The sequence below is a fragment of the Monopterus albus genome, unplaced genomic scaffold (assembly GCF_001952655.1).
Source record: "Monopterus albus unplaced genomic scaffold, M_albus_1.0 scaffold12.1, whole genome shotgun sequence".
Classification (NCBI taxonomy): Eukaryota; Metazoa; Chordata; class Actinopteri; order Synbranchiformes; family Synbranchidae; genus Monopterus; species Monopterus albus.
In genome coordinates this window covers 4242806-4258944 of record NW_018127892.1, presented here as the reverse complement: position 1 = coordinate 4258944, position 16139 = coordinate 4242806, and the positions used below count along the sequence as shown (strand labels likewise).

Genomic DNA, 16139 nt, shown 5'->3' with positions numbered 1-16139 from the left:
GGGGTGCAGACCCAGTGTGGACAGTTTGTGGGTGAGTTTGTGGGGGACAACTGTGTTGAAGGCGGAGCTATAGTCAGTGAAGAGTATCCTCATGTAGGAGTCTCCATTTTCTAGGTGAGAAAGGGAATAGTTGAGTGCAGCCCCGATGGCGTCTGAGGTGGCCCTGTTGGGCTGGTAGGCATACTGCAGGGGGTCCGGGGTGTCCAATATACTGGTCTGGATGTGGGCCAGCACCACTTTCTCAAAACACTTCATAATGATTAGGGTGAGTGCCACTGGCAGGTAGTCGTTCAGGCAGGTGACCGGGCTCGTCTTGGGAAGGCTGACGACGGTTGTGGTCTTAAAGCAGGTGGGAACGATGCTGTGGCTGAGGGAGAGGTTGAAGATGGTGGTGAGAACATCAGCCAGCTCACTGGCACATGCCCTGAGAGCCCTCCCAGGGATGTTGTCCGGTCCTGCTGCTTTGTGGGGGTTGATCTTCCTCAGGACTGTGCGTACCTGGCCTGGTGAGACAGTTGGGAAACCTCCTGACTTGTATGGTGGGCACAATGTTGTCAATACAGGTACTAATGTACCCGGTCACATACATACATAATCCTGTACGCTGACAGAAAAGTCCTCTGAGGTGGCTGCAGCTTTAAACACATCCCAGTTTGTCTGGGCGAAACAGTCCTGCAGGATGCCTTCAGTCTCTGGGGTACAGAGTTTAATTTGTTTGGTGACAGGGTTTGTTTGTTTCAGCCTTTGTCTGTAAGCTGGATACAGGAACAAAGAAATGTGGTCCGAGCGTCCAAGGTGGGGGCGGGGTGTGGCCCTGTATGCACCCCGTATGTTACTGTAAACATGATCTAGAGTGTTCTTGCCCCAGGTGGGCATGGTCATATGTTGGTAATATTTGGGGAGTACCGTGTTTAAATTGCACTGGTTAAAGTCGCCTGCAGCGATAAATACAGCATCGGGGTGCGCTGTCTCTAGCACGCTGATGACATCATAGAGTTTGCTGAGAGCTGCCAAGGGATTAGCTCTTGAGCTAACATACACAGCAGCTAGAAACACAGCACTATGCTCTCTTGCTAGATAAAAGGGCCGGCATTTTAGCAATAAAAACTTCACGTCTGGCGAACAGTGCTTCTAAACAGTCCGTACATCTCCACACCACGAGTTATTGCTAAACATGCACACACCGCCTCGTTTTACCTTCTCTGAAGCAGCAGTGTGATCTCCTCGATGTACAGAGTGAGTCTCTAGCTGAATTGCGGAATCTCGGACACTGTCAGAAAGCCAAGTCTCGGTGAGAATTAGAGTACAGCATTCTCTGATTTCCTGTTATGTTGTAATCCTAGCCCTTAGCTTGTCCAGTTTGTATTCCAGAGACTGTACATTAGCTAGGAAGAGGCTCTGGGTAGTGGCGGTCGGGTAGCGTGAGCTTTTAGCCTATCATGGAGCCCTCCTCTCTTGCCTCATCTCTGTCTCCGTCTCTAGATCGCTGTCCTGGGGTCAGCCTGCTCACTCTGCCCGGCGCTTTGGGGGCTCCCCAGGGATGATGGTAGTGGTTGTTCGCTCCCACTCCCGCAAAAACAACAATGAATTGTATCTCCGTTGGTATGAAACCAGTAAATTCCCAGTGGCTGTGTGAGTTGGTGATATCCAATAATGATATCCAATAATGCATTTCTGTTGTATGTTAGCAGTGCATGACATTTGTGCACTGCAGAAAGAGTTAAAAAAAAAAAAAACCACAAAAAAGAAGAAAACGAAGAAAAAAGCCGGTATTCGAGAGTGGAACGTGCAAACACGTCTGCCTCAGAGGGCACCATGATATAAGCTAATGTTTGTATTACTCTGAACTGTTTGGCCAGAAAAGTAGACAAAGTAAAAAAAACTTAAAAATTAAGGTAATTACAATTCATACCATTCATCCATCCATTATCTATACCACTTAGTCCCAAACGGGGTTGCTGGAGCCAATCCCAGCTGGCATCAGGCAAGAGGTGGGGTACACCCTGGACAGGACGCCAGTCTATCACAATGCTAACATGCAGACAAAGACAAACAACCACACACACACACACATACACACACACACAAACACTCCTACGGACAATTTAGTCACCAGTCAACCTAAGCCACATGTCTTTGGACTGTGGGAGGAAGCTGGAGCACCCCGAGAGAACCCATGCAAGCATGGGGAGAACATGCACAGAAAGATTGCGAACCTGGAACCTTCTTGCTGTGAGGCAACAGAGGTTGATTGGTTGAGAGGTTGCAGAGGTGATTGTCATATAGTTTTGTGTCTTTGCTTCAGTCAGACAACTTCTCATGACCATTGTAATTTTGTTGTGAAGGCTGAGCGTGCCTGATGCCACAATGGAGACTTCAGTACTAGTGCCATTGCAGCCAGTTTTGAAGTTGGGGAAACATTTCTCCCAGGGAAGTGATTATAAATTGGCAAGGATTTCTGAGCGTGGGATTTCCCAACTCTGTGAGCACTTGCCTCACCAGGAAGGAATCCCCCAGCATGTGCTCTGTCTGCTCTGTGACACGTAGTGGTCACAGATGTGCTCCAACATGCTGTCAACACCTGGATAACAAGCTGCTTTGAATACGGTGTCAAGGAGGTTATTACTTGGTTGTCCTTCATCCTTCATTGCACCGATCCTTTTTTTTTTGTTTGTTTATTCACTGCATGCAGTCATTGGACTTTTGAAAAAAACTTCAGACACTCGGCTGCTTGCCGACTGCATTCTAATCTCTATGATTGAAGGCCTTCAGATTTTTCAATCATTGTACAAACAAACAAAAAAAATCCATCAAATTGAAAATATTTGCTTAACATGTCCTCAGCCATGGAGCAAAAGAAGAAGGTGACCTGGACTGATTAATTCAGTTTTTTTTTACTGTGGTCGGCTTGGTGCATGTGTGTGCATGAGAAGAGATGGTACGAGAAGACAAGTTGGCAGAGTGATGAGATGGTACGAGAAGACAAGTTGGCAGACGCAGAGTGATTATCTGGGCAATGTTCTGCTTGAAAACCTTGGTAAATGGTAATGGTCTTGTATAGCATTTTTCTATGCACTGCAGCGAGCGAGTGTTTTCACACTATTTGCCTATCCAAACTCCCAAGCGCACACACCCTGCTGACATCAACTTGGGGTTTAGTGCCTTGCTCAGGTGCCCTTCGACATGTGGACTAGAGAAGCCAGAATCAAATTACCAGCCTTCGGGTTAGGAGAAAACCTGCTCTACCTCCTGAGCCACAGCCACCCTTGGGTCCAGGTATTCAGTTAATCTGTCTTACTTTGACATGTACCACCCCTTCATGGCAACAATACTCCTTGATGGCCTCTTTCAGCAGGCTGCTGCGCCCTGCCACCTCACCTCCAAAAATAGTTCAGGAATGGTTTGTGGAGCAGGACAAAGGGTTCAAGGTGCTGCCTTGGCCTCCATATTCACCATATCTCAATCTGATCAAGCCTCTGTGGGTTGTGCTGGAAAAACAAATCCAACAACCTCCTACTTTGATGTCAGACACCCGAGGACACCTTCAGAGGTCTTGTGGAGTGCACGCCTCAACAGATCAGAGCTGTTATTAGTATTTAGGTGGGCGGTTTTAATGTTGTGGCTGATTTGTATATGTGCATCCTTTCAAATGATGCTTCCTAACTTTCACTTTTGGAAAATGGATGAACAAGATAAAGAAACACACAAGCTGTACATATTTTATTGCAAATGAATAGTGATATAACATGTTTCAATACATTATATTACAAATATATCTTATGTACATATGCCATGTTTTCGGTCTATTGACATCAACAAACCACAGAATTTATACAGCAAATACAGTGCTTGGTTCATACAAGCAAATTGGTGGATATCTGTTAAGCAAGATTTCAAATTAAGTATGTTAAAAAAGCAGGACTTTGAAGAGTTTACCTCCTCAAATTTAACAGGGTTGATATTTTTTTTGTGAGATATATTAAAAATACAGGCTGTTAATAATGCCTGGTTGTTGTTGTTGTTATTGTTAACAGTTTTGGTTTATGTTGGAAAAGAGTGCCTCATTTTACTGTAATTATTTTACTCTAATTGACAAACCTGTTCAGAATATCAACCCTGGGGTTAATGTTCCTATAAATTCCACATTTGGAGAATGCACTGTATTTAGAATGAAGTTAGGTCACTGGATACATTTCCTGTGTCAACCTCGTTTGTTTACTGCAAAGATACTTTATATACATACTGACTACATATTGTATGTTTCTGATCTTAACTAAATTGTCATTATGTTTGTTTCATGCCAAATTTCTATAGGTTCCTATTGTCTCACTGCCAACTAAGCAGGCTTTTGTTTCATTATAGACGGTGTATATAAAACAGCTCCTGAGCCGATAGAAGACTGAGCATATGTAAAAAGGAAAATGGTACAGGTGGCTGAATACCAGTGCAAAAAAAACAAAAAATAGTTGTCAGTTAGTACCAGTATATCAGCCTGATGTTTTGATATTGCATCATCTTTATCTTTGTCACCTGGTTTGGAACCATTCCAATAAACAACGTTGATCATGTTTACATGGATGTTAGTGCTGTAAAGGTTTTTATTTGTTGAGAGATACAGTGCAGTATGTTCCTTGGCTGCTTAGTGGAAGGTGCTAGGATTTGGACGGATCATCATGACCACTTTCTTTAGTGAATAAGCTCCTCCTCTGAACTCTGCCCAGTAGATTCCATCTTGGTAGCGGCTGCGGTAGTGTCCTCCTCTGTACCACACTCCATTCAAATTTGAGTGGGCACAAGCATTGTACCACCAGCCTCCCTTCTGGTAGTGGGCACAATTACCTAAAAAGGTTTGAAAATAAATAAAACAGTCAGGCTGCATGCTTAAACATCATTGGTTTGAAGGGGCCAATTTGTATTTTCTATTGAGGTTTTTAGTAGAAAAGAAACTAAAGTCTGCACATTGATTAAATGCTCCCACAAAAATCCTTTTTATTAAGGGCAAACCAAAGGATTGTAGTAGCGGTTATGGTTGGAACATTTAATCAGTGTGTGGGCTTTCATTTTTCCCCTACTAATATTGCTCATTGACCCGTGCACCTGATGCTACAGTTGAAAGCAACATTGTAGGTTTAGTCTCAACACTGGCTACCAGCAACCCTTCCCCCCCAACTCCCACACTAAAACAATGAAGATGCACCTGTTTTTACCTTATCTTTCCAACATTACTAATGTCAGCAACCGTAAGATACCATTGTCAGCGCACTGACTGACAGCTCTTTCTCCTCCATGTCTGGGAGCAAATATGACATTTGTACGTAACATGATCTTATGTCTGGGAGCAAATATGACATTTGTATGTAACATGATCTGTATATTTCCCCCTCCCTTTCACTCAGTCAGGCACATTGGGATGATCTAATATGACTTCACTCCAAAGACAATGCGCACAAGTTTCAGATATCGGTAGGGACAGTTCTGTCCTTGCAAAATATCGACAGAGACATGTCCCTACCATCCATATGCAGAAATATGCCCTTGGTAGAAAGCTTTTTTGGGAGGTTTATGCTCTGCCTAAATGCTTCAAATCACTGAAGATTTTACCTGTATATACATCATGGTCTCTGTCCAGTGTTGTGAACTGTTTGCCATTGTGCCAGGTGAGAGAGTCTCCAGCGTTGCCATGGTAACGGCCCACCCTCAGCTTGTAGAAGTCGGCTTCAGGCTCCACTCTAAAACTGGCATATTCTGCAAACACCTTCCTGCCAGACCAGTCCTCCAGCGTGACCAGCAGTTTGTAGTTCCCCTGGTTGGTCAACCAGTAGATGTTCTCCAACCCCAGCCAATACTCACCATCGATATTGCCAAAACCTTGCTGTGAAGTGTAGTGATAAGAAAATCATTATCAATACGATTAGGGGATTTTTTTTGTGAATACTTTGGACAGTTAGTCTGGGAGATGATTCAGTCATCGCTCATGTTCTGGAGGTAGAGTTTAGCTCTTATATGGGGTTGTTTATAGTCAAGAAACATTATTATAAATGGGCCCCCTGAGTCAAGTTTATAGCACGTATCAAATGTTCAGATTTCCACTATTATTTTGTTATTGAAACACAGCAGGATACAGTGGATATAGTATGAAATCCAACATACTGGATGCTGTCTAACTACTTTGTTTTGGCTCTGGTCACACTCTTAAGTTTGTGGTATCCCCTACGGTCTACACGCTTTGAATCATGGAAATACTCCTCATGAGTGTACAAATGCAGTTTGATGTGCTTTAAAGTTTTTGTAAGACTTGGAATTGTCTCTATTGTTGATCTTGGAAATAGCTCTATTGTTGCTAAGATGTAATCAGGACCTTGTGAATTGTTGGCCTGCAAACAGACGTTTTCCAGTGAGCTGAGAGGGGTCTCCCCCTCAGACCGTTCCCTATGTATAGAAACAAAATTTCTGCACAGGTTTTATCAGACACATTCTGATGTGGTATTCAGGAAGTAGGGTTATTTTTCCAGAACATTCGGAATGCTGGCACCATCAACTAATGTCAGATGTAATATGCCCAATATACACACATTTTTATTTTAGTTTGAAGTCTTTCACAAAGACCAGCTGATGTTGGTGGAATTAAAGACACATCAGACTGTGGCAGTGACTGCGGCAGTGACTGCCTATTTGTTACTTGTTCATATCTGTTCAGTATCAAAAGAGCCTACATAAGCCACCCTCTTCCCTCCAAACTGAGGTCCTTGATTTAGTGTGAGGCTGTCGCACCTTGTATGTCTCCCAGTTCCTGAAAAAGTTGACGGAGCCATCCACCCTCCTCTGGATCACTGTCCAGCCACCTGGATCATGTCTCTGGTCACACCACACCTGCATAAGCCGGTTGGCATTCTCCGGCTTCACCAGGTACATGCCGCTGGTAGTGTGGCCATCTTCCAGAACCTGCAGGCAGTCCCTAAATGGGCCTAAACAGAAAGATATCAACATGACCTTGTTAGCATGTGGGATCCAGTCAAGTGCAGCTGTATCATTAGAAAAGGAAAGTGTGAAAAAGCCAAAGTTGTTATATTATACTGTAGGGAATCCCATTTCTCAGTAGAGGTTCTCATTTTAACAGTAGAGTTGACATTGGCTGCTCCTCTCAAGAGGGAAATGGCTGACAGCTGTGCAGCCAAGAGAAACAGTGGCATGAGGGCACATGGAATTCTGACTACTGAATGATGAAACTGAAGCAGTAACCTTTTGTCTGTGATTCCAGGGCAGGATTGTTATTTTACTTACTTTCACTCAGGCTTTCACCTGTATATTATACAGACACATTCCTATTAAGGCCTCACATCATGGTTTAGGAGAGGATTTATGGAACTAAATTAATTTAAGAGCAACTTTAAATGTGTCTTAAGATGCAGTTCTCTGCCAGTAGGAGTGCTGAAGCATTTTTCCCAATAATGCAATAAATCCTCTGAAGTAACAGGATTACTTTCACATCATGTTTTGAAGAAGTTTCATGTTTACAGCTGACAAGTAATGTTAGATAACATAAACCTTAATTAGTCCCATGACAGGGAATTTCACACTGTTACAGCAGCAAAGGGATAGAAACAGGCACTCAGTGCTAAGAATTAAAAAGTAACAGCCAAGGTATTATCAATAGAAATATAAACAAGTGTAGTTATAATAATAAAAAGTAAGACATTGCACACTGGTAGGCTGTGTATCCACTGTTATTCAGTGCGGGGTTGTGTGAGGTCGGCTTTGGGAGGGCGGGTTCTACTGGGAGCAATGCTGGTTGTATAATCTGACAGCAGCAGGAGTTTAATGATAATTATATAGCATCAGCCCTGCATTAATCTGCAGCAATAGAATTCATGCTGCAGATGAATGGGATTTTATGGTGCAAGCTGGGGAAACCCCATTTGTCTTTTGGCCACAACGATTTTACCCCAAATTCCAAACTGGATAGATATGGAAAAACACTAATGGGGCAACTGTCTCCCCTGCTTAAAGATTTTATACTTGTGTGGTTTGCCAACTGACCTGAAATTTTAAGTGTTTAAATACAGTGGAAATGAATGAAAACAGAATAGGGAGTCACACAAAGGGTCAAATTGTAGGTGGAGGGGAGCATCAGCAGTTGGCAAGAGAAATAAAGACAGAGGAGGTGTATGAAAAAGAAGCAGAACGTGTCACGTATTCTGCCTTTGTCATCAGGTCCTGCTTAGCTGACGTAGAACTTTAAGGGAACATATAATGGGATTAGCCAAACATTTCTTCTCTCAAAAACGAGGTTGTTTTTGATCTTATGAAATCGCTCTGGATGATACTGCATCTTGGCCCGGTCTCTGCCATCCACTTAATCTTAGGAATGTCTGCATAGCAGATACAAGACAGAGAGCTGCCCTGCCTTGCCCTGCTCTGTTATGCCTGATAAAGCCTCCTGTTTGGTGGAACATATGACTGGTGCAACTGGAACAAATGACATCACCGACTCACAGTATCTCTTTCTGTTCGCACTTGCCCCCCTCCCCTTTTTTATTACTCATCCCTCAGTCTCAGGTCTTTTTCCTTCCTCTGTTCGTGCACTGTTCCCTCTGTAAGCTCTCTGTTCATGTTAAGAGTTTAAATAACTTTTTGGGATGTTAGTTGCGTGGCAGTGGGCAGGAAATTACTTGCCTCCTTTCATACATTCCATACAAAGGCTACTTTCACATGCAGCCTGTGAAAATGGCTAGTAGTAGGTCAACATGTCACTGGAAAAGCTCCCAGTAATCATGTTGGGAATGGTTAAATTTTTCCCACCATATCAAATTGGCATCCTTGAATAAAAGGGAATGGCAATAGACTATTCACTGCAACTGATACCGCAAAATACTCTTCAATCAATTTTAAAGCTTTATCATTCACTAAAGGGTTCAAAAGACCAACGGGCTTGTGGCCAGTAATCTGTTTATCCACACATTTACACTCCTAATATGCTTTGTATTTTTGTGTGGGTTAAATCATGGCAATTAGATGCTATGCATCTCAAAAGGTGGTAGACAACAGCGTTTCTGTTCTCACTGAGAGGCATTTGTCATGGGAATGTGTGGGACTTATTTAAATTGGCTATGACTGAAAGAATGGGTACTTGGTGTTTTCTTGTGATTACTGGTTAAGAGATTCACAATATAGTTGGCTCAGACAATCAGTCTGTTGTTCGTGACAGCATCTGGTGTGTTTGGTAAGAATTTAAGACTCACCAGAGGGTTTACCGGTAGTGGAGTGGCCTTGTATGCTAGTAGACATGGTTGGGAGTAGAGACTTTTGGTCACTCTGGATCTCATTGCTGATTGGGTTGGTAATTCGTGGGAGGACAGGTGGCTGACGAGGCTTGTCGAGAGGTGGTGATGGTGGAGGTGGCTGAGGGCGCGGTGGGGCAATGGGCACATGACGAGGTGGAGGGCGACTCTGGCACTGCTCCTCCAACAGGGCAATAAGAGCTGATTGGTTATTGGCCAAAGAAGCCAAGTGCTGGTACTTGTGCTCGAGATCTTTGTATCGACTGGTTAGCTGCTGCATCTCTGAGGTTTGGTTCAGGATCCTGTTCTCCATCTGAGCCAACTCTAGGGCATTGTCTCTCTTTCTGATGATCTCATGGAGCAGCTGCATGTACAGCTGAGTGACCCTGGAGTTCATGTTTCGACTCTCCTTCCTCAGAAGCTTGACCTCATTGACAATACCTCCGTCTACCTCTACCAGCTGCTGCAGGGTCTCGATCTGCCTCTTTTGTTTCTGTAGCTCCACATTTAGCAGTTCTAACTCCTGTTTGTTGACCCGATTCTCCAGCATGGCCTCAGGCTCCTTGGAGTTGACACAGATGGCTCCAGTCACTTTTTTCTGTGGTACAATGAAAGTGTAGGAGCACTTGTCCTGCTCCTGCTCAGCTGGAGCACGTTTGCTCCTTCCAGCATAGAGAAACTCTCTCTCTGGACCATCCTCACTACTCTCAAATTGTTGGGTCCTGTCCATGCCATGGATGCTCTCTGATGGACTCCCCTGAGTCTGCAGGACACCACAGGCCAGTCCATAAACAAGAAGGAGCCCCAGCAGGACCACTGAGGGGGGCTCCATGAGTTTGCGTCCAACTCACCAAAGGCTGAGGATAATGGAGTAGACAAGGAGAATCATTATTTTATTGTAGTGAAAAACATTTTATTGTCTGCAAACAGAAGACTTATGTGCATACCTATTTGGAAAGCCTTAAGGAATGGGCAGCATATTTATTTTGACAGGACATCAGTGGAGTCCTTACCAGCTATGTCGAATAAAACCACCACAAGGCTGCCTATAAGAATACATTTTTCCTGTTGTTCTTTACTTGTCAGGATCAGATGAGCACAGGCATCCTCTGCCTTCCCATCTCAACCTAGGCAGGGCTGGAGGTCACTGCAGCTAAATATGGACTAATGAAAAAGATTACATCTGAATGGAAATTGTCCACTTGCCCTGCAGAGCATCCTGGTGGTTGCTGTGACTTTCCATGACAGGGAACGCATTATATTTACCAGTATTAATGGGCATGCGCACACACTGCAGTTTTCCCAATATCTAAGTGTAATTCACTGAATGCATCTGGCTTTAATCTCGGTTTGTTTAAATCCACTTTCCAAATGTGTCAGATGTATGCAATATATGATGTTTGAAAGTTACTAATCTCCTCACTGCTCCTAAGAAAAATGTTTTTGTCCATTGATGTGTGGATCTCTTTAGTTCTCTTTGGGTGGCTGCCACTGCTTGTCCTTAACACTCAGAAATACTCCCTTTTGCAGGCCTGGACATCTTTGCTTATGGAAAACTTGAGGCACTGTGAGTTGATGCTATTCCTGGAACCGTTTTAAATATTGATTGTGTTGCATCAGCTTTGTCCATAAGCGTTACCAAAAGAGGAAAATTTGTTGCATTAAGACATTGAAGGCAATTAATCATAATTTAGGAATCCAGTTTGAACATGTCTGCTTCTCTTTTGACTGCATCAAACATGCTGAGGTATCAATTTATGAATGTTTCATAACATTATCTTTTATTAATTTTGTGACAAATCTGAGATATAAGCATTCCTATTTAGATTACAGTAGAGCATTGGATCCAGTCCAATTTCAGAATCCAAACCATGCCCAATTATGTGTTGTCTGGACTCGACAAGCTAATAATATAATGTTTGAACCCGATTTGCCCCCGCGACCCGGTCCTGGATAAGCGGAAGAAAATGGATGGATGGATGGATGAACCCGATTTAAGTTTTTACTGTTTTTCCCCTTATCATTAACTGCTCCAACCTTCTATCCTGTAGCTTGACCTATGTGACCGAACGCGACCCTAACCTGAACATAACTTCTTACTTTCTTCCCGAACCTGGCCCAAACCCTCGTCCCGCCGGGACTGGACCCAGAACTTCTCTGAAGACATAGATACTTAATAGGGGTAGATGGAAAAAATTGATTCACATAAGAATTGATTCATATCTTCCAAATTTCTGAATTGAATCACAAATCCCAGAAACTAATTTTTGTAATAATGTTGGTAAAACAAAAAAACCTTCAAAGAAGAAAACCATTTGAGCATGTTTTAATAATTCGATGATGAGCTTTGACAGACGAGTGTGGGGGATTGTGTAAATACTTTATACTCCATCACCAACAGACGAAACAAAACTTCACTAAACTCTGGTGGGGCAAAGAAAGGAACTTTGTTTTGCTTTAATGCTGGCTCTCTCCAGATTTGATGCTGTTCTCCAGTGTTGCAGACGTAACATTAACAACATAGCGCTCTGGTTTTTTTTCTGACTAACCTTTACAATACAAACACCAGCTTTGGTTTTGGCCAGAAACATTTAACCAATGATGTTGGACAGTCAGTTATGCTCTAAAATACAAACTAACACCTTGCAGAGTTTATATTTTATATTTCAAATTATGCTTTTTAACTTGAATGAAGAACTTCAAAAATATTGTTTCTTTTCTGTTAATCTAATTATGACCATCAGAACCAGTTGGCAAAATGGCTTTCTCACTTGCATTTCAGTGGCCAATTATTGAACAAAAAAAAAACAGGTTACAAATGGTCAGGAATTGGTGGTTTGACATACAGTGCACTGGAGTAAGAGCCAAAAATATATATATAGCACCCTTTTATTTTTATTGAGTCAAATCATTTTAAATATCGAATCATGACGCAATTAGATTGAATCAAATTGTGAGTTTGGCAAACCAGCTCTGTTCAACTGAATTGAAAGTGTAGATATTTTTATTAGAACAATAAGTGCAGGCAGTTTGTGAAAAGGATGTTTGTGTATTTATTAGAAATCGAGGGGATGGCACAGAGTGCTGAGGAGAATGCAACCCCTGTGTAAGGATAACAAGGTCTTGAACTCTTGGGGCACCTTAATTGAAAGCTGCTGCATATTGGATTACAGAGTGTTCCCCGGAGTCAGGAGGGGCCTGTCTGTTTGGGTTTGAAAAGCAGCAGAAGGCTTACAAATGTACACATTTGCTCCATCTTATCTGTGTGAAAGATAATCTGCCGTACATGTTCAGCACAAAACCGGTAAGAGAGCAGAAATGTTTTTGTCTGTGAAGAGAAATGCAACTCTCTCCAAGAGCATGACCCTCGATCTAGTCGTCCCTTCTGGTTTTATCTGTCTAGAATAGAATGTGTAAACACTTTATATTACTGGAAAAATATCCAGGAATTGGGGCAGGATTTTGTACATTGTGCCCATTTGTAACCAGTTTTTTTTGTTCAATAATTTAGTTTAACTGCTCAGTAAAATATCACCTAGAGTACAGAACATTATAAGGTGTAATTCTCCAATATATTTAGTTAAAATTGTAGAGTCCTCAGCTGAAACATAATTTGCATGTGTAAAAATAACCTCAAAAACAGTATGGTTTGCCATGAAGCATCACCTCAGCAAATACTGATTGATGCAGACTGTAGTATCAGAAATTTTTTTTACACTATGCAAATAAATTCTTATCAATTTTAAGTAAATTATTGTATAGTCTTATAGATCAAGCCTTAGAGAAACTACTAGTAACTTATAAGCCTATACCAAGCTGATACCAGAAACCCAGAACCTGTCCCTTGTAATGTGCTGACTTTTTGGCCTGAGGTTCCTGCAGGTTCTCCCCCTTGAGGAATGCTCTCCCATGTTGGACGTTTTTAGGCCGGAATCACCTGCACTGTAGGTTTCACTGCACTTGAAAGCTGAGGGGAAAATGTCTGCAGCTTGTGATGAAACGTGTGTTTGTGTGCGAGCCTGTGCAGTGCAGTATGTGCATGTCTGAGTGTTTTTCCACAAATGCGTGTTTTCAAATAACAACACTTGCCAGGGAACGGAGAGAGTCCCAGCTGCCCTGACAGAGACAGCCTGTTATTAACCCATCCATGGTCTGCCAGAGGGAACAACAGAAAGCTTCCTCCTCCATTTTTGCTGTTAACAGCCCCCACAGCTCATTTTTATCCTAACATCAGTTCACTTTAACAAGCTGCTGCTGACCGGCCAGTAACTTCAATGATTAAGTAGTGTTGAGATGTGTGTTATACATCTACTCAGCTAAGGGCCTAAAGATGAATGACTGAAGTGCAATGACTAACCGCCCTCATCTTAATTTGATTGCCAGCTCCTCATGAGTCATTTCTTCAAGTCTGCTTCACACCAGATTGTTTTGGTTTTATTGTCTTCAGGTGGTAAGTCTGTGTTTGCATGACTCTTGTCTCTGGATTTTACTGTGTTAAATCAAGTGTGATAGGCCGGCCGTTGGGTTTCTGACCAACACTGCGCTCCAGCTTTTTTTAGTCATGCTCAGCACATATTAATTAGAGGGTGGGCTGCTTCACTCAGACTGGCTGATGCCTCTCACCCCAGCCCCTCTCATTTCAGCGTGAACATGGCATTCCTCACATTCTTTGTCACCTCATTAGAGCAAGCTGCCATACACACATGGAGAGTCGGCGGCCGTGGCCAGACAGAGTGCTAGATGCAGAACCACTACTCACTTTATCCCTGCCGTACCTGCAGTATCAGGCATGTTGAATCTACTGACCCAGTTCATTCCTTGTGTCCTACTTTCTGTGTTGCTTCATAATCACACCATCATCCACAGCAGGAGATCAGCACACAACCACACAGTGGCCTTAATAAAGGCAATGCTTTGCAAGATGACTTTGTGCTGCATGCTCACATTGGTACCAGTTCCTTTGAGAATTGTCAGAATCCCCTGCCTGACACCCAGTAGAGTCATATTCAGTGTTCTCATGGTAATGTGCTTTATTAGTGTACATTACTTTGAGGGTGACCTTATTCTTTTCTCAAGCGTGGAATCCTTGTAACATGACATTTGGAACCATTAACCTTTAGTACCTGCTTAGTTCACAGAGGATGGTTTGAGGAGGAGAACTAAAGTTTCTGTTCACATTCTGTCCTTGCTGCTTGGTGCCTTCTTCCATACCCCACTTGTGATTTACGTCAGAGAGGGAGACAAGGGGGTTCAAGAATTGTTTCTATAAGTTCCAGCTTTCTACCTCAAAGCCCCCTTATCCAAACACTACCCTGGCAACAGAAACAAAGACGGGATTCAATCGCCTGCTTCTCTGTCTTCTTGAGCCCAGGGGAACATCCTGAAGCTGCAGACTGCTTGATATAGTAAGCTTTTTTTTTTTTTTTTTTTTTTTTAAAGGGAATGGCACACGTTGTATATCAAAAAAAGCTTTGGCAGCCGATACAATTCAAAACTCTTCTGAACACCCTCTCCACGGCCCATGTTCTTTTGTTTTACACTTTAATGGTCCTGTGTTTAGACCAGCTGGGTCTTTTCCCAGTAGTGAAGTAGCTCTTAGCCTAGAGAACCCACGCTCCAGCATCTCCCTGTGCTGAACTAACCCCCCTCAACCAAGTCTATTTTGGGTCATCAGATTAGTGATTGTATAGCAGAATTAGCCTTTGGTTCCATACAGTGAGCCAGATAACTGATGCTGACTGACAACTGCTGAATTCTAGACCAGACAGAATCATTATGTGAAATGCAGAAGCTTGAGAGTAAGCAGCCAAAGTCTGACTTCAGTCAGGTTAACAAGATGACAAAGTAATAACTTCAGCATCACATGTGAAATGTCACCGATTGATTTGGAGCTTACGAATGACTTGGGTCATCACTTGCTTTGCAAGATTATTTGTTATGAACATAAATGATTTATCAGTGCAGAAAAATGAGCCAAGTTTTCTACATGTGCACTATTCCTTCAAAAATAAATCCCAAAATAAGATGAATATAATAAATCAGCCAAAGGTTATACAAAGCTTACGAGATAACTGCAACGTGGTGATGAGACTCCCTCAGTTGCCTTGCCCTCCTGCCAGAGCTGATTGAAGTTTCTCCTGGTAGAAAGTCATCCCTGTCTAGTTGCTTTTGTCACCTTAGTCCATTCCAGCAGTGGAGAGAGAGAGAGAGAGAGAGAGAGAGAGAGAGAGAGAGAGAGCTGTTTTAAAGCTTGTTATTTAAAAGCTGTCCTTAGCCCAATAGAAGCTCAGCTGGCCAGAAACTCTTCAGCAAAGACTGAGTATGTAGTTCCTAAATCCACTTGAAAGAGTTGGACCACGTTCAGGAGGCAATTGGTAACTTTAGTTGGATGGTGGAGGTAGTTTCCTGACAAAGTGAGAGGGTCCAGGGCAGGTTGTATATTCTGCCTGCTGCCCGTTAGAAGACTGTCACTTCTCTTTGGGCTGAATCCATCACTTCAGCTTCACAACTCGGAGAGGCTCTCTCTCTCTCTCTCAACTGCACCTCTCTCGCTCCTCCTCCCGTGTGCTCCCCCCACTATCTTCCTTCTTGCTGCTTTTAAATTAATTGGTGAAAAATCCTTTAGCAGTGTTTCAGTAGGCTGAGATCCTCCCCCTCAAACGTAAAATGAGCTGGTAAAATGTTTCAAGAAACTTCCTTTTTTTTCTCCACCCCTCCTCCTCATCGCACAAAAGGGATCCACAAGCATGCACAACACAAGTCACACATGCACACTCCTTAAATTTCCAACCCCCTCCCTAGCCATGGGTTCACCACCACTGTCTGGCCTGGACTGCATGGTTCTTCTGGTGGTGGACAGCA

At 42.9% G+C, this 16139-nt stretch overlaps 1 protein-coding gene across 1 annotated transcript; it reads right to left on the bottom strand.

The window, feature by feature from the left end:
- Window positions 1–3762: 3762 nt before the first annotated feature.
- Window positions 3763–15813, bottom strand: angptl2b (angiopoietin-like 2b). Its single transcript, XM_020590331.1, has 5 exons — window positions 15343–15813; window positions 9240–10135; window positions 6772–6965; window positions 5602–5872; window positions 3763–4839 (listed from the first exon to the last, which is right to left on the bottom strand). Exons 2-5 carry the CDS (start codon window positions 10108–10110, stop codon window positions 4640–4642), a joined length of 1536 nt encoding a protein of 511 aa, XP_020445987.1. The 5' UTR covers window positions 10111–10135; window positions 15343–15813; the 3' UTR covers window positions 3763–4639.
- Between the last annotated feature and the right edge of the window lie 326 nt (window positions 15814–16139).